Source organism: Orcinus orca, chromosome 9, assembly GCF_937001465.1.
Source record: "Orcinus orca chromosome 9, mOrcOrc1.1, whole genome shotgun sequence".
Taxonomy (NCBI): Eukaryota; Metazoa; Chordata; class Mammalia; order Artiodactyla; family Delphinidae; genus Orcinus; species Orcinus orca.
Genome location: NC_064567.1, coordinates 14,398,128 through 14,419,180, shown reverse-complemented (window position 1 = coordinate 14,419,180; position 21,053 = coordinate 14,398,128). Strand labels below are relative to the sequence as shown.

General features: G+C 38.2%; 1 protein-coding gene and 1 pseudogene across 4 annotated transcripts in view; one reads left to right on the top strand and one right to left on the bottom strand.

Moving 5' to 3' along the window:
• Window positions 1-21,053, top strand: part of IFT56 (intraflagellar transport 56) — a 36,472-nt gene that overhangs the window by 10,440 nt on the left and 4,979 nt on the right. For 3 of the 4 annotated variants that reach the window (XM_033432370.2, XM_049715090.1, XM_049715089.1), the window contains 9 exons: window positions 5,631-5,705; window positions 9,470-9,572; window positions 10,869-10,924; window positions 12,045-12,098; window positions 14,009-14,072; window positions 16,232-16,320; window positions 16,546-16,629; window positions 17,801-17,870; window positions 18,651-18,757. In XM_033432370.2, coding sequence (XP_033288261.1) covers window positions 5,631-5,705; window positions 9,470-9,572; window positions 10,869-10,924; window positions 12,045-12,098; window positions 14,009-14,072; window positions 16,232-16,320; window positions 16,546-16,629; window positions 17,801-17,870; window positions 18,651-18,757 — 702 coding nt within the window. Of the gene's footprint in view, window positions 1-5,630; window positions 5,862-9,469; window positions 9,573-10,868; window positions 10,925-12,044; window positions 12,099-14,008; window positions 14,073-16,231; window positions 16,321-16,545; window positions 16,630-17,800; window positions 17,871-18,650; window positions 18,758-21,053 lie in introns of those variants that run through there. The other variant, XR_007479359.1, reaches the window with a different exon arrangement.
• LOC105748112 (60S ribosomal protein L36-like) lies at window positions 106-2,327 on the bottom strand (annotated as a pseudogene).

The window sequence follows — 21,053 nt, the reverse complement described above, 5'->3', positions numbered from 1 at the left end:
CAGGGATCAAACACGTTTCCCCCGCATTGGCAGGTGGATTCTTAACCACTGCACCACCAGGGAAGTCCCATAATTGGTTCTTAATTTACTTAATTCCAGTTTGAATTACCCTGTATTTCCCTATAAAGTATGTAAACATACTTTACACCAACAGCAGATTCAACTGCTGGGTAAAACAGTGTTTAGCAGCTGGTGGTTGGAGAACACGTCCTTAACATATGCCCAGATTCACTTTTCATGGTTTATGTCGATAAAGGTGGTCAGTTGTGGCAAAAGAAATGCCTATCAATTAAATTGCTTAATATGCAATGGAGTGGTCCCTTTATATATCGATATTATATAAAATACATTCTTGGAATACTCATTTCAACTAGAGTCCCTGGAGTCTGCCTAATTGGCTAGTTCCCAGCATCAGCAGTTTAATAGTAAACTGGATTTGCAATTTGATCTCATTAGAGTTTTGTTTAGAATAAATGAAAGAAGAGAAGTGTATTCTTGCCTTTCTACCTTGAGTCAGTCTTGGGGACCTTGCCAATTTTAGTATAAGGTCCAACCTATTACATGTTTACATTTTGTCCGCACATGTTCTTTCCAGAGTCTGGTATGGGTGGCATGGCTAACCAATCTGCTGTAGGTCTGACGGTGTCCATGTCAGGATACCAGACTGCACTAAAGGCATGCTTTTTCATTTGAAATTGTGTCCATGTAGATTGCATGTTGATTTGGTAAAGTTCTCCAGCAGGAGATGACTATGTCAAAGGTACCTGAAGAAGCTTTTTTTTTTTTTGGTAGCGAGAGGATATAGTTTGTGTTTACCTATGTTAATTTTATTAAACCATTTAAAAGCAGACATTCCTCTAGTAATTTTTATAATGGGCTCTATATTGTATAGTTCATTCTCTCCCCAGACACCAAAGCATTCTGATCTTCTATAGTAAACATGAAATAATCTGTAATGATTCACTCAATTCTTTTTTTTTTTTTGCGGTACGCGGGCCTCTCACTGTTGTGGCCTCTCCCGTTGCGGAGCACAGGCTCCGGACGTGCAGGCTCAGTGGCCATGGCTCACAGGCCTAGCCGCTCCGCGGCATGTGGGATCTTCCCGGACCGGGGCACGAACCCGTGTCCCCTGCATTGGCAGGCGGACTCTCAACCACTGCGCCACCAGGGAAGCCCTCACTCAATTCTTAAAGTACTTTGAACAATTTACCCAAGGTTATACAACTAACAAGTGAGAAATTCAGGTCTCAAACCCTGACTCTAAAGCCCAGAGACTTAACCACTAAAATTTACTGCAAACTTAGGTGTACATTCCTCTTGCTCTTAATTTATATATATACATAATAATATAGCTACCAAGTAATAAGCATGATTATTTAAATGTAATCAAATAATATGGTTATTATATCTTACCAACAAGTAATTGGTAATAATATGGCTATTATATATGATTTTATATCTATGTATAAAATCATACTTATTATTTGGTAGTTGCCTAATTTTCTTTTTTTTTCTCTGAAGAGGTTTTATTACGCACTGAGGGGAGGGAGCTCCATCCTTCTTGGCTGCTGCTTTCCTCCTGGCTGCCAGGACATTACTCAGCTCCTGTCTCTTCCTTTTGGCATGGAAGTGTGTCCCCACCCTTTTCTTGATGAACTTGAGGGCCCACGTGTCCTTGGAGACCTTGAGCAGCTCCGTGGCCCGCCGTTCTTAAGGGGCAAAGCTGCATACCTCTTGGATCACGTCTCACACACACTTGGTATACTTGGTGAGGCGCCCGTGGCGGTGGCTAGGCCTCGGCTTGCTCATGTTATTAGTCACCTTGTGGCCTTTGTTGAGGCCAATGGCCATGGGCCAGCACAGAGCCATGGCCCTGAGCTGCACTGGGGCCCTGAGGGTCCAGATGGTGGCGGATCCTACCTGAGCAAGGCCTCATTAACCTGCTTTAATTATCTTTAATCTAGACAAGCTCATTGAGGGTTGAGACTGTCCTTTGGCATTTGTATCCCAGGACCTGGCACAATGCACACACAAAGTTGCTGCCAACTAAGTAATGGTTGAATGAGAAATTTAAAATATGACTAACAAATTAAGGGTGAATCACATTAGAAGAAGGAGGAGGTTCAAAAGAAGTCAATAAAGATGCAGATTGAGAAAAAGCCATTGGATTTCCTAACTGGGGTTTCCTACTCTGACTAGGGTATCATTATTATTGGGTGTTGAAGCTAGGTGGCAAGGAGATAAAGAGTGAATGAGTAATCACTTGGGTTGAGAATTGTCCTGAAGGATATGGCAGAGGGATGACAAGTAGATGATGAAGAAATAGAAGCAGTGAATATAGGATGCTGGTAAAAGGAAGAAGAACTGGTTTCAGAGGATAAAGAAATTTTATCCCCTCAAACTGGGAGGGCTCCGGTAGTGATTAAGAGCAGGAGCTTTGAAATCAGATAGACCGTATTCCAATCCTAGCTTACCAGCTATGTGGCTTTCAGTGCACTACTTAACCTCCTTAAGCATTATCTGCAAAATATGCAAGCTAATAGTACTGCATTATTGTAGGTTTCTGTGATGTCTGCAAAGTCCTTACCTTCATATACATTGTAAACTCTCAGTGAACTGAGCAATTATCAAAGATTTCATAGGCTGGAACACAGTCACATTTATAGGCTTCTAAACACCTATTGTTTTGCCTTTTTCAAATCCAGCTTATCTGTAATTACATTTAAAAGGTTTGATTTCTCAATTAAAGACAAAGATTGATGAATTAGATTGCAAAGACAAAACCCTAATATAGGACACAGAAAATTTGAACGTAAAATCACGTATTGATGTTTCATGAGGAATATTTCTTACATGATTTCTATCAAGTTGTCGTGCTTTTAGAAAGGTCATTTTCACTCTAACATATTATAAGATGACCTACATCTTCTATTTATAATTTTATGTTTTAACAGCTTTATTGAGATATATGTAACATACCATACAGTTCACCCTTTTAAAGTATACAATTCGGTGGTTTTTAGTATATTCACCACTATGTGCAATCTTCATCATGGACAATTTTATTTATTTATTTTTAAGCACTTCTTTTTTTTTTTCCCCTCTATTTTTGGCTGTGCCATGAGGCTTGCGGGATCTTAGTTCCCTGATGGGGGATCGAACCCTTGGCCTCGGCAGTGAAATCACGGAGTCCTATCCACTGGACCACCAGGGAATTCCCACCACAGTCAATTTTAGAACATTTCCATTACCTCAAAAAGAAACTCCATACCCTATAGCTATGAACCCCCATTCACCAAGCCCTAAGCAACTACTTAATCTACTTTCTGTCTCTATGGATTTGCCTGTTTGGGATATTTCCTGTAAAAGGAATCATATACTATGTGATCTTTTATGACTGGCTTCTTTTACTTTACCGTAATGTTTATAAAGTTCATCATGTTATAGCATGTTTTAGTACTTCATTCATTTTTATGACCAAATAATATTCCATTGTGTGGATATACCACATTTTATTTTTCCAGTTGTCAGGGGATGGTTATTTGGATTGTTTCCACCTTCTTCCTATCATGAATAATGCTGCTGTAAACATTTGTATACATGTTTTTGGACATGTTTTGAACATGTTTTCATTTCTCTTGGGTATATACCTAGGAGTGGAATTGTTGGGTCATACTGTTTTCCAGAGTGGCTGCACCAGTTTACATTTCCACTAGCAATGTATAAGAGTTTCAGTTTTTCTACATCCTTGCCAACAGTTGTTGTTATCTGACTTTTTTTTCTTATCTGACTTTTTTATTCTAGCTATACCAGTGGATGTGAAGTGGAAGCTCATTGTAATTTTGATTTGTATTTCCCTGATAACTAATGAAGTTGAACATCTTTTCATGTGCAGTGAGTGCTGCTTTAAATTTTGCACCCTAGGTAGCTCACTTGCCTCACCTTTATTCCTGGCTGGCCCTGCCTGAGATCAAAGCTATGATAATACTAAAAGATTTTGTTTTTTCACTCAAGTGTGCAGTGAAGTTTTCCAGGGACAACATGATTTCAAAATAGATTGATTGCAGATACAGATATGTCAATACAGCTGTCATCTGTTAAGCCAGACATTAAAGAGATTTGCAAAAATATAAAACAGCACTCTTCTCACTAAATTTTTGTTTTGGTAAATACAGTTTTTTTAATGAAAAATATGTTATTTGTGTTAATGTGTAGTGGGTTTATTACTACTTTTGATTAATTGATTACTTAAAATTTCTGTTTTAATTTCTAATACAATAAATATGAATGGCTATAACCCACATAAACAAAAACTCTTTGGGATCCTTAATAATTTTTAAGATTTAAAAAAGATCTTGAGATCCAAAAGCTTGAAAACTGCTGAACTAGCCTAATATTACCCAAGGCAGGGGTCCCCAAGCCCCAGGCCACAGTCCGGTATTGGTCCGCTGCCTGCTAGGAACCGGGCCGCACAGCAGGACGTGAGTGGAAGGCAAGCGAGCGAAGCTTCATCTGCGCTCCCCATTGCTCCCATTACTGCCTGAACCATCCCCCTGCCCCCCATCTGTGGAAAAATTGTCTTCCACGAAACTGGTCCCCAGTGCCAAAAAGGTTGGGGACCCCTGACCCAAGGCTTTGGAATTACTGCTGTGGACAAGAGAGGAGATTAGTAAATGGATTGCTGAATAAGTGTGCATTCCTATGTGACATCAGGTAGAAAAAGTTTGTAGTGCTTAGTGAGAATAATCAAGGATTTAATTATTTTATCCGGAAAAGCTTAGGTACCCACTGATGGAAGTAGAAAAAGGAGGTGAGGAGGTTTAATCAAAATTATAGAGTGGCGGGGCTTCCCTGGTGGCGCAGTGGTTGAGAGTCCGCCGGCCGATGCAGGGGACGCGGGTTCGTGCCCCGGTCCGGGAAGGTCCCACATGCCGAGGAGCGGCTGGACCCGTGAGCCATGGCCACTGAGCCTGCGCGTCCGGAGCCTGTGCTCCGCAGCGGGGGAGGCCACAACAGTGAGAGGCCCGCGTGCTGGGAAAAAAAAAAAAAATTATAGAGTGGCAAGATGGGAATAGCAGAAAGCTGAGGAAGGGGATAAGTGAGTCTAGGACATTAGTGAAGACACTGTGGAAATGGCTGACCATTTCTTCTAAGGGAAGTTAAGGGTGCACGACAATACAGAAGAGACCTGATAGGTCTAATAAATAATAACATAGAGGGGAGAATTTATGTTAATTGCATCATGTAAATTAAGGCCAATTCAGCAGGAAGGAGATAGTATGAAAATTCAAGACATAGGTGGAATGGTCAGCTATAAGAATCAACCTTAGTTGTTAAAAGTTTGTCACCTGAAAGAAAAGACTAACTCTGTGAGTCTACAAACTTGGGTTCACCAGTTTCAGACTTGCTACTTAGTGTAAGGTTCAGTCACTTAATGTTTATAAGCCTCAATGTTCTCATCTGTAAAATGAGGATAATAGTAATTACATTGATCATTTCTTAGAGTCCTGCAGAACAAGTGGAACAGCATGTTAAATTCTTTGTCAACTATAAAATGTTGTAACATTTTATATCTGATATAAGAACTATACAGTTCTCATTTTCATAAGGCTTTCCTTTTTTAATTTCAGGCAGAACTCAAAAGCTTGATGGACAACGCTTCTTCTTCCTTTGAATTTGCTAAAGAGCTCATCAGGCACAATCTGGTGAATAATAGTTTGCAGTCTTGACTGACTTGAGGCCTACCCTATTTTGGTACATCACAGTGGTTAGAAAGATGAATGAAGGGAGTTATCTCAACAAGTATTTCTCTACTTTAAGTAAACTCTTTCTTGCTGTGGAGGAGAGAGAATGAGTTTAAGGTATCAGGTTCTTTCCTCAAGCAAATCCTTATTGGGAGGGCAGTAATACATAACATTTAGAAAGAAGTGTAAGGCAGTGAGATCCGCGTGTTCATTTTGTTGGCAAAGACAAAGGAACATATCCCTTTGGGTTATAATAAATGGGAAGGATATTCTGATGAAAGTAAAACTTGAGCTGGTCTTTGGAAGATGGCTGGGATTTATAGGGTTCATTTGTGGCAGGGACATGGATGAATGAATGAAGAAGACATATGTGATAGGTTGTGAGCAGTTTGAATTTACTAGAACAGAAAGTGTACTGGGGCACAGTGAAAAATTAAAGTTTTACTTAGTGAAAAAGTAAAAAGGGGGTTAGGTTTAGGACTGGATTATGATGGCCATTGCTAAAAAAAAAAAACATTCAGATGCAGTTTCAAGTTTGATTCCATTGACTATGCAGTAGAGTGGGTGCAAAGCAGCTGCATTCAACTCAGACACCCGGGACATTGAGAAAATTATTTAATATTGTTGAGTTTCAGATTCCTCATCTGAAAATGGCAGTAATAATGACTACTACTTTTCCTTCTGATTTCTCTGTACCTTCTTTGGCACCAAGTCTCTGAGTATGAATGCTGAAAACTATAGTTGTTTTAGACTTCTCTTCCCCTTTATCTCTGATAGCTACTCAGTCACTTAATCCTATTAATTCTTTGTTGGTATTGTCTTATATTCATTCCATTCCTCCTCTAATTCAGACCTCCATCACAGATAGCATTTTCTGTGGTTATTTTTTATTATAAGCTTCTGCCTCTAATCTTTTCACTTCTAGTCTAGTTTACAAATTAAAGACAGATTAATTTTTGTGGAAAATGATGTGTTAGAGGTAGTAGTCTGGAAATTAAACTTGGAAAGAGATTAAGACCAGAGAACAGGTTTAAGAGTTTTCTTAAGAGTAGTGATAGTTGAAGAAAGGGTTAAAAACAGAGAAAAACATGGCTTCAGGAGAGCATTTGTATTTAAGTGGCTGGAAGAAGGAAGATAAGAAAATATCTCAAGAAAGGGCAGGCGAGAAAAAGCACCTAGATAATGTACAGTTGACCCTTCTACAACACGGGTTTGAACTGCATGAGTCCACTTATACACAGAATTTTTTCAGTCGTAAATACTGCACGGTCTGAGGTTGGTTGAATCCTCGGATGTGGAGGAACCGTGGATGTGGGTGGCTGACTATAAATCATACTCGGATTCTCAAGTGTGTGGATGGTCAGTGCCTCTAAACCACCCACTCCACCATTGTTCAAGAGTCAACAGTAATGTCATTTTAAAATTTTTTTCTGATTTTTATACAATTTTTAAAGGTTACACTCCATTTACAGTTATTACAAAATGTTGGCTATGTTCTCTGCATTGTACAAATACATCTTTGTATCCTATCTTACACCCAGTAGTTTATACCTCCCATTCTCCCACCCCTATATTTCCCCACCCTCCACTGGTAACCACTAGTTTGTTCTCAATATCTGTGAGTCTGCTTCTTTTTTGTTATATTCACTAGTGTGCTGCATTTTTTAGATCCCACATATAGGTGACATCATACAGTATTTGTCTTTGTCTGACTTATTTCACTTAGCGTGATGCCCTCCAAGTCCATCCATGTTGCTGCAAATGGCAAAGTTTCGTTCTTTTTTATGGCTGAGTAATATTCCATTGTATATATAGACCACATCTTCTTTGCCCATTCATCTGTTGATGGACACTTAGATTGCTTCTAACTGTAATGTCATTACAGGTACACATTTTAATCACCTGGGAGATTTTTTAAAATAATGATGGGTGAGATTTTTACTGAATGGTTGGCTAGGGTTCGGCCATGAGTACTTTTCTTAAAAGTTTCCCAAGTGGACATAATATACAGCCAGAATAAAGAACTGTTATATGTATGTATAACTGGGAGATGCATATTAGCTAGCAATAGGAATTATTCTTGGAGGGTGGGATTAAAGAGAAAAGTGAAAAAATGGAAATTTTCCTTTTTCCTGTTGTTAATAGTATATGTAAGTTTTTTCCAATGAATACAGATTACCTTAATGTCTAAAACAAAACCTGAAAAATATTAAGCAATATAAATTGTTGTTATTAACATCTACTTTTGGAGTCAGATCTGAGGTCAAAATCAAGTTATACCATGTACTAGCTTTGTAACATTGGGTAAGTCACAAAACATTGATGAGTCTCCATGTTCTCATATGTAGAATAGAGGAAATTACAGTACCTACCTTATTCCCTTGTGAAGATGAAATGAGGTAATGTGTATAAGGTACCTCAAGCAGTATGCAGCATATAGTAAGCATATAGTAGACAGTGCTATTGTTGTCATGCTATTCCATCAGTGTCAAAACTGCAGGTATGTCATGGAGCAAGAGGACAGAATAGTCCATTGAATTTGGCCAAAGGGGTTAATTTGTGACTTGTAGAGTGAGTTTACTAGTGTGCAGAGAGCAGAAGCAAGTTTTCTGGGAACTTAAGGAGTGAGAGGATGAGAAGAAAGTTGAAGCAGGGAACTACATACTTTTAAAGTGTGGCATTGAAAGAAAGGAGAAAAATAAGGTGCTATCCAGAGGGAACAGTGGCACCAAGTGGAAGATTTTTCAAGAGAGCAGAAACCTTTGTGCATGTTTGAAGTTGAGAAATGGGACCGGGATTAATGAAATAGAATGATTGATTAATGCAGAAACAAGATCTAGATGGAGTCAGAAGTTATGACATCAAAGAAGATAGATGTAGGAATTAATCTTGGCAAGAGAAGGAAGTATCTCAGACAAGGAGGAAGCAAATAAGGTGACCATATGGATATTTTGAGGTAGAAAAAAGAGATTAAGTAGTTTATGCCTGATTGCCTTGATTTCTGTATTATTTATTTGTGAAATAACTGTGTGCCAGATACTGTGCTAGGCTCTGAGTACAGAACAGTATGCAAAACTGTCCTTTCATGAATGGTGCTTTTGTTTTAGCTATTCTCTGTGGCATTTATTATCATACGACAACATACTTAAGTTTGCTCTTTGAAGGTCTCTCCCCACCTGAGTATAGCCTATATAGTGACAGGGGAGTGACTTGTTCCTGATGTAGCCCTGCTATTACAATACCAAGCATATAGTAAGTGCTAATGAATATTTACTGAAAAACTAAATGAAATATTACCTACTATGTGCCACACATTTAGCCCACTTTAACTCATTTAATCCTCAAGATAACCCTGCAAGGTAGACATTACTAATGCCATTTAGAGGTGAGGCAACAGTCTCAGAAAGAGTATATAAATTCCTTCATGGAGTTTTTGATAGAGAATATCTGTCTAGAAAAAAAGTTTCATTAATTATTGGGTACTTTAAGAGTTTTCTACAGTTCTTACGAGGAGAGAAGGAAATGTATGCAATAAGGTTATGCCTTTATTCTATTTCTTATAATTTAGGATGGTTTTAATTAGGTCAGGGTCATGTGTTTATAGAGAGGGCTTCAAAAATATATTCATCCCTTCAAAGAATAACTGTTGTGTCAGCTGCTTACACATTTCTACCAATAAGTGAACTCATAGTTTTTGCCATAATGCAGAGTTTCTCTGTCTTTAGGTTGTTTTCCGAGGAGGTGAAGGGGCTTTGCAGGTTTTGCCTCCCCTGGTTGATGTCATTCCTGAAGCTAGGCTAAACTTAGTGATTTACTACCTTCGTCAAGGTAAGAAAACTGTGTCTTGGTCTTGCCTATTTAAGATATTTTAGAACATTTAATCTCTAACTGAACTACTTGCTTAATCTTTAAAATCAATTCATAATACTTCCAAAAATATGTTTGCAACAGGTTCGTAGGACAGAACAAATTTATTGGTATTTATTTGTTGTGCCTTTTCTCTTTATTCTCTCTTTCCTCTTCTGTTGCTTCCAATCTCTCACTCATTCTGTTCTTTTCTTTTCCTCTTATTTTTCTGCCCTTTTTTCTCTATTCATTCTATTTCAGTTTTTCTGTTTTTTTTCCTTCCCCTCCCTTGTTTCTTCTTTTTCTTGTGTTCCCCTATGTGTAATGTACATCTACATTTTCTTGAGTCTTTTCTTTTTCATCATTAATTGTTTTTTATTTGCTCTAATTGTCTGCCTTTCTGTTTATTTGTACCCCCGGCTTCTCATGAGAAATAGTATGATGCAAAGAGAACGTGATATTTGTTTCCCCTAAGTAAGGATAAAATTGTTAGACACATGCCTAAAGCAGTCTTTTATCTAACAGTTGTGAGTACAGGGTAGGAGTTACCATGCAGTGGTGCTGGCACTCTGTCATGGACCTCGGACTAACAGTGTGGGCCTTTTTAGGTGCATGGTAGAAACCAACCAGACAACATATTCCTCATCGAGGAAAATGTAAGTGTTTATTAGCATAAGAACATGAACTTGCAAATAGTTCTCTCTAATTTGATATATAAGCACAAAGAAATATGCTTTTGGACGAGAATTAAAGAAACACTTTATATATTTTATAAATTAATTTTTATTCTAAAAATTTTCAAACATAAACAAAACAAGTTAATAGTATGAACATTCAAAATGAACACCCAAATATGCATCCCAGATTCAACAATCTTCTAGATATTGCCAGTCTTTTTTCATTTGTCCTCCCTCTCCCATTTTTGTTGCTGAAATATTTTAAAGCGAATCCCAGACTTCATGTCATTTCACTCCTACATACTTTATATATCTTTTAAAAAAATGGTTGTTTTTCTTATATAATTACAATGCCATTGGCATATACTTCCCCATTCCTTATTTTTGGCTTGAACTTTTAGGTGCTCCATGGCTTAATATGGGTTTCCTACAGATACTTGGTTATCTACTACTCAACATTGAACTTGATGGAGAGTTAAGAGACAAAAAAAACAAATCATACTTCCCATGAATGTTTGAAGGATCTTATCGTTTGGGAGACTGTTTCAGAAGAGTTTGCTAGGATACAGATTAGTATAGCTACTTATTTCTTATATTTCAGATGATGTACAAGAAGCTTATAACTTAATTAAGGATCTGGAACCTACTACTCCTCAGGTAATTGCGAATGTGTTGCATTTTTACTAACCAAGTTCTGTTGAAAGTGGAATTTCAGAAGGCATCTTAGAGACGATTCTTGCTTGTAAGATCTCAGGAAAGATCGTATATATTGATCTAGGAATGTTATGTGAGACTTTTTTTTTTTATGTGAGACTTTTGAGATGAGAATGAATATCCTGGGCTTTTTGATATTTGTAAACTCCTGTATATGTGGTCATCTCCTCAAAAGGGTTGATGTTTGAAAATACTGAAATCTAGAATTCTGATGAAACTAGATATAGAAACTTATGTCAGCAGTATGATTGTCTGTACTATGTCTTTGTCCCCTGCTAGGTTGTTAGCTCCTTGCGGTCAGGGATTGTGTCTGTATTGCATCTCCAACACTATGTATACTAAGCACATAGTAGGCATCCCACTCACTGAGTGAAAGACTGACTGAAAACTGTTTCTAGATCTAAACAGGTATATTTCTCCAGTGTATTAAAGGCTTCAGCATCTTCTGTTCTTTTTATGAGCCCTCTTAAATAAAAATAGTACCCACATAAAAATTGATAAAGCTAAGGAGAGTATCTATTAAAGAACAGAACCAAGTCTGAAGGGGATATAGGTGAGGCCTCAGGACTCCAAAAGCAAGAATACCTTACAAAGGAGAATCAGAGGATACTTTTTCTTTTTGAGGTAAGGGATCACTAACAAAGGAAGGTTATTATATCATTGGAAAGGGAAAAATATTGATAATATATATATGATGCCATCACAGAGAATGGCAGTGACTGATAAGATGTAAAAATTATTACATAAACATTTTATTGTTAATTTTTTCCACTGAATTGAAATAAAAATAAAACTTAATTCCTGTGAGTATCCACTGAGTTTTTCTGCTTAAGATTGAGAATTTACAAATATGATGAATTCTGTTATATTAATACTTTCCTGGGAAACAAATGAAAGTCTGCTAATTCTTTCATTCAAACCAGGGATAGAACAGAGAAAAGTGACTTTGGGTAACTTTTGATAATATATACAAAGCATTAAATAGATGCAAATGGTCTATTTGAAAGATATCTCATAGTTCCACATTCCTTTTAAATTAATTAGTGATATTCCATGTGTCCAGGAGTATATCCTCAAAGGAGTGGTCAATGCAGCCCTTGGCCAGGAAATGGGTTCGGTGAGTATAAAATCACTGGTAATCTGTAGCTTGCAAAGTTATGTGTGTGGAAAAGATCAAAATGAACATCAAATTTCAACAGCAATAAGCTTACAAATAGGCTCTTTTGCAGTTCCTTTTATTTCTCCATATCCCCCAGTCCAGATTCCATTGTGAAAAGAATTCTGGGTTATTTAAAGACAAAAAAGAATTCCCTGGTGGTCCAGTGGTTAGGACTTGGCACTCTCACTGCCAGAGACACGGGTTCAAGCCCTGGTTGGGGAACTAAGGTCCTGCAAGCTGCACAGCGTGGCCAAAAAAATAAAACAAAATAAAATGAAATAAAGAAAAAAAAGAAAGCTACAACCCTAAGAATTGCTGATTTGGTTAAAAAAAAAAAAAAAAGCCCAATTGTTAAACAGTGTGTATATATAATAACAAGAGCAAATCATTGCAAAAATTCATTCTTATTTTCACTGACTTTTTAAATTTTTATTTGTTTGGCTGCGTTGGGTCTTTGCTGCTGTGTGCGGGCTTTCTCTAGTTGCAGCGAGCGGGGACTACTCTTTGTGGCGTGTGCGGGCTTCTCATTGTGGTGGCTTCTCTTGTTGCAGAGCGCAGGCTCTAGGTGGGCGGGCTTCAGTAGTTGCGGTGCATGGGCTCAGTAGTTGCAGCTCGCAGGCTGAGTAGTTGCAGCTCACAGGCTGAGTAGTTGCGGTGTGCAGGCTCTAGAGCACAGGCTCAGTAGTTGTGGCACACGGGCTCAGCTGTTCTGCAGATCCCTTCCCACCAGGGATCGAACCCATGTCCCCTGCATTGGCAGATGGATTCTCAACCACTGCACTACCAGGGAAGTCCCTTCACTGACTTTTTTTTCACCTTGCATACCTCTGAGCTTTAATTTTGACATTTGTAAAATGGGAATAATTGTTTCTCTGGAAAAGCTTTTTATAAGTACCAAAATGCTGACTAAAATTAAGCTTTTATTCCTCTGAATATGGCATAGTAAGTTCTTTTTGGAACAAAGTGTAATATAAATAAATCTTTTTATCTCCAGCTCACTCCAAAGTGCTTCATGTAGTAGATAGGCAATAAATAGCTATTGAGGGCTTCCCTGGTGGTGCAGTGGTTGTGAGTCCGCCTGCTGATGCAGGGGACACGGGTTCGTGCCCCGGTCCAGGAAGATCCCACATGCCGCGGAGCGGCTGGGTCCGTGAGCCATGGCCGCTGAGCCTGCGCGTCCGGAGCCTGTGCTCCGCAACGGGAAACGCCACAACAGTGAGAGGCCCGCGTACCGCAAAAAAAAAAAAAAAAAAAAAAGCTATTGAATAAATTAATGGTTTTATTTAATAAATACTCCTTGTTATAGCCATAGCTCCTACCACAAGGTCTGATATATGATAAAAGAGCAATAAATATTTGTTGAATGAATTAGTTAATTTAATGAAGATACTTTTTTGTTGTTGTTGTTGTTTGTTGTTTGTGTTACACGGGCCTCTCACTGTTGTGGCCTCTCCCGTTGCGGAGCACAGGTTCCGGATGTGCAGGCTCAGCGGCCATGGCTCACGGGCCCAGCCGCTCCGCGGCATGTGGGATCCTCGTGGACCGGGGCACGAACCCGTGTCCCCTGCATCGGCAGGCGGACTCTCAACCCCTGCACCACCAGGGAAGCCCAATGAAGATACTTTTAAGATAGAATTTGGGAATTGGATTTTTTTCTTCTTTTCTATCTGACTCTAAATAGGTTTTAATTCAATTGCATATTATCATTTTCTAGTTGCTTATGCTAATAAGAATTAGTACTATTGATTTGGGGAGGATTTAAAACAAGGGTATATGTTAAATCCTGACAAATATGTTAAAACCACAAAGTAATACAAATAATGTATTTTCAGCTTATTCTTCTGTATCAGCTCTGCTTTGTTTTTCAGAAGGATCATATGAAAATTGCCCAGCAGTTCTTCCAGTTGGTGGGAGGATCAGCTAGTGAATGTGGTATGTCTGAATCTGTACTTGTGAGCATGATTTATAACTGGAGTTGGTCATATACTGACTGGTGAAGTTTGATTCTCTGTCCAGGGATATATCTGTTAGGCTTCCCATTATAAAGTAGAAACTCAGACACAGGAGAGAATATTGAATTAGCCCTTCTTAACATCTCAGCTAAAATGGGAGGAGAGGATATGTAAATAGAGGAGAATAAGTATATTCTCTAGTTCATAAGAGATTTAAAAATTTGATTCTGTCTTTTATTTGAAATGTTAACTTTTATTGATTTCTCAAGAGCTCTTTATGTATAAAACTTTTGTCATGCTGTAGATATTTTTCCAGTAGGTCATTTGCTTTTAACTTTGCCTATGGTATTTTTTTCCCATATAAAAACATATCTTATTTATCTTTTCTATAATGATTTCTTACATGGGTATCAAGCTTAGAAAATGCTTTCTTATCCCTGAAGTTATATAATATTCACCTATATTTCCCACCAGTAGTTTTGTGGCTTCATTTTTATTGTTAAACTATCAATCTCATCACTGAAGATTCAGTGTAAGATTTGAGAAAGGGATCTAAAAAGGGCTGACAGTTAGCCAGTGTGAACCAATATGGCTGTCTGTACCAGTTGTCCATGGCTGGCATCTATTCTGATGAACAGTGTTCATGCTGAACTGATGGTTAAATATTCTAATCACCCCTGGATATTCATTTTCTTTCAAATGTTTCACCAAAACTATTTGTTGGATAATATTTTCTTTCCCCATTTCAATTCATTTGTACAACAAAAGTGTATTGTGGTGTTGGGGATACAGTAGTAAACAAAACAAACCAATCCCCCTATGCTTGTGCAGTGTACAGTCTAGAGAGAACAGACTATAAATGTAATAAGTAGATTATAGGGGACTTCCCTGGTGGTCCAGTGGTTAATACTCCGCGCTCCCAATGCAGGGGGCCCGGGTTGGATCCCTGGTCAGGGAACTAGATCCCGCATGCCGCAACTAAAAGAGCCTGCATGCTGCAACTAAGACCGTGCACAGCCAAATAAATAAATAAATATTTTTTAAAAATAGATTATATAGTATATCTGTGCTAAGTGTTTTGGGGGAAAAATCTTGAGCAGAGGAAGGAGGATTGGGAGTGGCAGTGGTGAGGGCCAGGCGTTATCCTAATCCTCTGCCACTTCAAATACGCATCTGTTATCGGACAAAAAGTTGGTCAGGATCAGGATCAGATGGTTCCATGACAAAGTATTTCTCCATTTGAGACCAGAAGTGTTGGGTTGTCTTAGATGAGTAATGATGGATACTAAGTCACATTAGTTGAGTGTGCAGGTGTTGGAGTTGGGTGAGAGAATCAAAGCCCTGGAAAAGATCTGGGGAAAACTGTAGCCTGTAGAACATGTGCTCATGTGGGACTCTGTTAACCGCAAGAGAGATTATCGGTCATTCTTGAGTACTGTGACCTCCATCATGCTGAGGTTTTGTCCACTGAACAGAATCTGTAATTTCAGAATCTAGAAAGATGTCTTGGAATACATTCCTGTCTCTAAATTATAAAATAACTCAAAGTTCAGCTAAAGAGAACTTTTTTTTTTTTGCGGTACGTGGGCCTCTCACTGCTGTGGCCTCTCCCGCTGCGGAGCACAGGCTCCGGACGCACAGGCCCAGCGGCTATGGCTCACGGGCCCAGCCACTCCGCAGCATGTGGGATCTTCCCGGACTGGGGCACGAACCCATGTCCTCTGCATCGGCAGGCGGACTCTCAACCACTGCGCCACCAGGGAAGCCCAGAGAACTTTTTTTTTTAATATTATTAAACTATTATTTTTAATTAATGTATTTATTTTTGGCTGCGTTGGGTCTCTGTTGCTGCGCACAGGCTTTCTACTTGCAGCGAGCGGGGGCTGCTCTTTGTTGTGGTGCGCGGGCTTCTCATTACAGTGGCTTCTCTCGTTATGGAGCATGAGCTCTAGAGCACGGGCTCAGTAGTTGTGGCGCATGGGTTGCTCCACGGCATGTGGGCTCTTCCCGGACCAGGGCTCGAACCCGTGTCCCCTGCATTGGCACACGGATTCTTAACTACTCCGCCACCAGGGAAGCCCCTAAAGAGAACTTTTAGTTTCATGAATACACCTGGTTTCTTTTCCCATTCCATTTCAGATACAATACCAGGGAGGCAGTGCATGGCTTCCTGTTTCTTCCTGCTTAAGCAATTTGATGATGTCTTGATTTACCTCAACTCGTTTAAGGTCAGTGTAGAATTTTCTAGATGACTTTGTATACAAAATACTGTATATAGTATGTCACAGATAAGATACTTTTAGAGTATCTTTTACTACCACCCTTTTACTGTGGTGGTAGTAGTGGCATCAGCTAATTCCTTAAGATTATTTTTGTGTTTACCTGGTATGACTGATGTTTTCATATTTTATATGTTAATGCTCAGTGTGACCTGTTCTTGGGATGTTTTTCAGAGTTACTTCTATAATGATGACATCTTTAACTTTAATTATGCCCAAGCCAAAGCTGCAACTGGCAATACCAGCGAGGGTGAAGAGGTGGGTACCTGCTTTTGAAGGCGTTTGAATAATTCTATCTAAAAACATTGTTATCTTTTTCTCAAATAAAAAGTTTAAGGGTAAAGGATTATTAAAAGTTCTGTTGTTCTTAGGTTATACTAAAAAGTACAATATAGGGGCTTCCCTGGTGGCGCAGTGGTTGAGAGTCTGCCTGCCAATGCACGGGACACGGGTTCGTGTCCTGGTCCGGGAAGATCCCACATGCCGCGGAGCGGCTGGGCCCGTGAGCCATGGCCGCTGAGCCTGCGCGTCCGGAGCCTGTGCCCTGCAACGGGAGAGGCCACAACAGTGAGAGGCCCGCGTACCGCCAAAAAAAAAAAAAAAAAAAAGTACAATATAAATAGATATATAGATTTTATAACCACATTCATGTTTTCCTTTTTTGGATAAATTTTATAAAAACATAACATACATGGAGAAAAGTATACAAGTCAAAGTACACAGCTTGATGAAGTTTTAAAGTGAACATACCCAAATAGTCAGTACCCAGATCATGAAATAGAATATTATCATAACCCTGGGAATGCACCCATCTCCTTTTTGAGTAGATCTCTTTCCCACAAGGCTAACCACTATCTTGACTTCTAACTCCATACGTTATCTGAATGATTCAAAATAATTCAATTGAATTATTTAATTCAATTTTGTTATTATTCAACAAATTACTCAACTCATTATTATTCAAATTCTAAGTATTTTCTAATTTCCATTATGTTTAGAAATGATCTTTTTATTATCTTTGACGATGAGTTAATCTAAAACATGTTTCATGATTTTCAAGTGTGTATGTTGTCCTTTCCAGGTTATTTTATTTTGATTTCTAACTGAATTGTATTGTAGTCATAGAGTGTGGTCTGTATAACACCAGTCCTTTAAAATCTGTTGAGACTTGCTTTATTGCCCAGTAGCATGTGCAGTTGTTAATTATTCTGTTCAAATCTTCTATATCCTCACCAACCTCATGTTACCTTGTGATATCAATAACTGAGAGAAGTGTTTTAAAATCAGCACAAAAATTGTCCTTTACTTTTCTCAGTGGCCTGTGTAGAATTTGGTCATTTATAATGCTCATTAATCTAAGGCAAGCTGCTATGGATATTTTTATTGTAAAATCATCTTCATGTTTATTCCCTTTTTCCTCCTCTTACAGATTTTCCTTTTAATCCAAAGTGAGAAGATGAAAAATGACTACATTTACCTCAGTTGGCTAGCTCGGTGCTGTGAGTCTTCTTTTAAATGTTATAGAGGAATGCTTTTATTGAGTGTTTTCTAATTTTGTTTTGTAGAATGAGTAAACTCTGAGATTAAGTGTTGTTAATGCTACTCAGTAAGGATGGCCACGTACATGTGTTATATATGTTTACCCTGTGAATAGTTCTACCATATGACATTGACGTAGCATAAACAGTCCTAAAAGATGCCAAGTTCTTCCTTTAGCCTCGTAAAGCTTCCAGAGTCTGAGTTTACATTGTTTTTTGTTAAATGATATTGTTATGCTAATTTTACCTTTTCACTTTGGTGCAGGCCTGAAAAGTGATAAAATGTCAAAAACATAATTTGTGTGTACTATAGAGCCTATCGTCTCTGTCTGTCTGTCTCTCTCTTGCTCCTTTTTTTTCACTTGGTTTTAAAATGTTCACTGAGTTTTTGAAGACATGGGAAAATTTTAGCAATTAGATTTCTAAGTGAGGCTGGAACTGTATGAGTGGGATTGAATGAATGATAGATGACTTTTCAGCAGATGAGCAAAGTAGGAACTACTGGAAGTCAACGCAATCTAAAAAGATATAACTATGTAAAGCCTAACTTAAGTATTTTAAGTATGGTAGAGTTCTGACGGGGAAACCAGCTTAATGCCGACAGTGTAAGCTTTCCCATGTAAGGGCTGCTTACCATTACTTTGTATATTTGTAACATAGAACCAAATCCATAGACTAGCAAGATGCAGAAGTGTATTTCTTGTACATTTAAAAAGCATAAATCTTTGTTTCTCTTTGTAGACATTATGAATAAGAAACCAAGACTAGCCTGGGAACTTTATCTCAAGATGGAAACCTCTGGCGAGTCCTTTAGCCTCTTACAGCTCATTGCTAATGACTGCTACAAGGTGCGTCTGAGTGAGACCTAAGGGGAAAGTGAAGATCAGTATCACATTGCTGCATTGACTAAATATTAGGGGAAAGTGTCCTAGAGATTAAATGGCTATAGGTGAGAGGATTCGCATCGTGATATCAGAAATGTCATCCCTTTTATGAATGAACTGAACTCAGAGATAGGCAGCATTTCAGGGTTTTATATGTACATAAAACATGTATACATATAAATGAAATATGAAAGAATGTGTATGAAATAGTGGTTTAGAGAGGAGGTTTTAGATTTCTAAAGGCTATGAATCTTTAGGTACCATGCAGATAGAGATATTCATCTGGTAATTGGAAGTTTTGTTCTGAAGCTCAAGAATGATGTCCTCTGACATCGAGAGACAAATCTGGAGAAATCATCACCACTTCAATAGTAATTGAAACCCTGAAAAAAGTGAGATTACCGATAAGGGAGTAAAGTAAGAAGAGTAAGAGAGTTGCAAACCAAACCTTTGGGAAAACCATGGTGCAAATAGTAGACGAACTGTGTGTGTGTGTGTGTGTGTGTGTGTGTGTGTGTGTGTGTGTGTGTGTGTGTGTGTGTGTAGGGAGTTGGAAAGGCAGGGAAGAGGGAGGAGTTTGGGGCCCTATCCTATACATTAAAAGCTTTTTAAAAAGCCTCAAATTCTGGAAACTCCTATTTTGGGAATATTTCTTCCTGTCCAAAAGACAGGAAAACGTCAGGTAAAGAGAGTCTAGTATCAAATTAATCAATAATAGCTCATTGCAAAGTGAATCATTACATTATAAAGTGAATCACCATCAGTGGAAAAGGATTTAAAACATAGGAAACTTGAAAATGTTTAATAGAACTTGGTGGATGGCAATGATATTAAGTGAGTTAGGGAAGGCAGAGGAAAATAAAACATAAAAGACAGGAATTTAGTTCAATTTTAGATGTATTAAATCTGTGTTTGGAGCTCCCAGGTAGAGATATTACATGTGTGAAATTATCAGGGTGAGCCTGGAGCTCAGGTATTCATGTGAGAGGCTCGGACTAGAGATGTAGCTTTAGAAGTTAACAGTAGTTAATGGTGGTGGTGGTAGTAGCAGTAGCAGTAGCAGTAGTAGCAGTGGAGTATGGGAGAGAATGAGATTAACCAGTGAATGGGGTGAGGAACCACATGGAACACAACTATTTAAGGGATAGAAATAGAAAGAAGAGTCAGTGAAAGAGACAGAGGATGAAGATGAACAGAAGGAAAAGAAAAGAACCAGGAGAGAGAAAAAAAAAGTGTTTTTTATTACTCTTTTTCTTGTTCCTATTTTATCAAATGCCAAGGAAGGAAAATGTCAAATCTGCAACTAGATAGAATTGCAAGAGGCCTGAGAAAGCACTGCTAGGTACAGAAGAGAATTGGATTAGGAAGCAGATTCAATGAGAATAACGTAGACCACAATCTTAAAAAACTGATGTATGATTTCATATATATAACATTCTTGAAATGACAAAATTATAGAGATGTAGAAAAAATTGGTGATTGCCAGAGGTTAGGGGTGGTCAGCTGGGAGGAGAGTACAGCTTTGTGGTGATGGAATAGATCTGTATCTTGATAGGGGTGGTGGTTACATGAACCTACACATTTGATTAAATGACAGAACTGTACATACACATTGTAGTGATGTCAGTTTTCTGGGTTTGATATTGTGATATTGTACTATAGTTGTATAAGCTATAATGGGGGAAATTGTTTGAAAGGGACATGGGACCACTCTCTACTATCTTTGTGACTTCCTGTAAATTTATAATTATTTTAAAATAAAAAGACTTTAAAAAATGAACCAACTAGAGCTCTATCCAGCAATATAGATGAATTGTAAAAACATATACAAGACACAAAAGAATATTTACAGCTTTATTTCATATAGCTAACATACTAAGAGGCAACACTCAATTATATTGTCTAAAGATGTTTACATAGCTGATAAAACTATAAAGAAGGTCAAAGAACTGATGACCATAAAAGTCAGACTACTAGTTACCGAAAATAGGGAAAGAGAGGGTTGTAGTGTGGACATGACACACAGAGCTTCTATTTTGCTGTCAATGTTTCATTTCTTGACCTGGGTGGTAGTTACACTTATATTGATATTATAGTCATTAAACTGTACATGTATGTTTCCCACACCATTTGGTGTGTTTCTTTACCAAAGAAAAAATTTTTAGGAGAAAAATTTATAGGAAGAAGGATTAACCTTGAAAAGGAATAAGAACACTTCTTTCTGAGAGATATGCAGAAAAGAGGGAAGGAGTAATGAAGG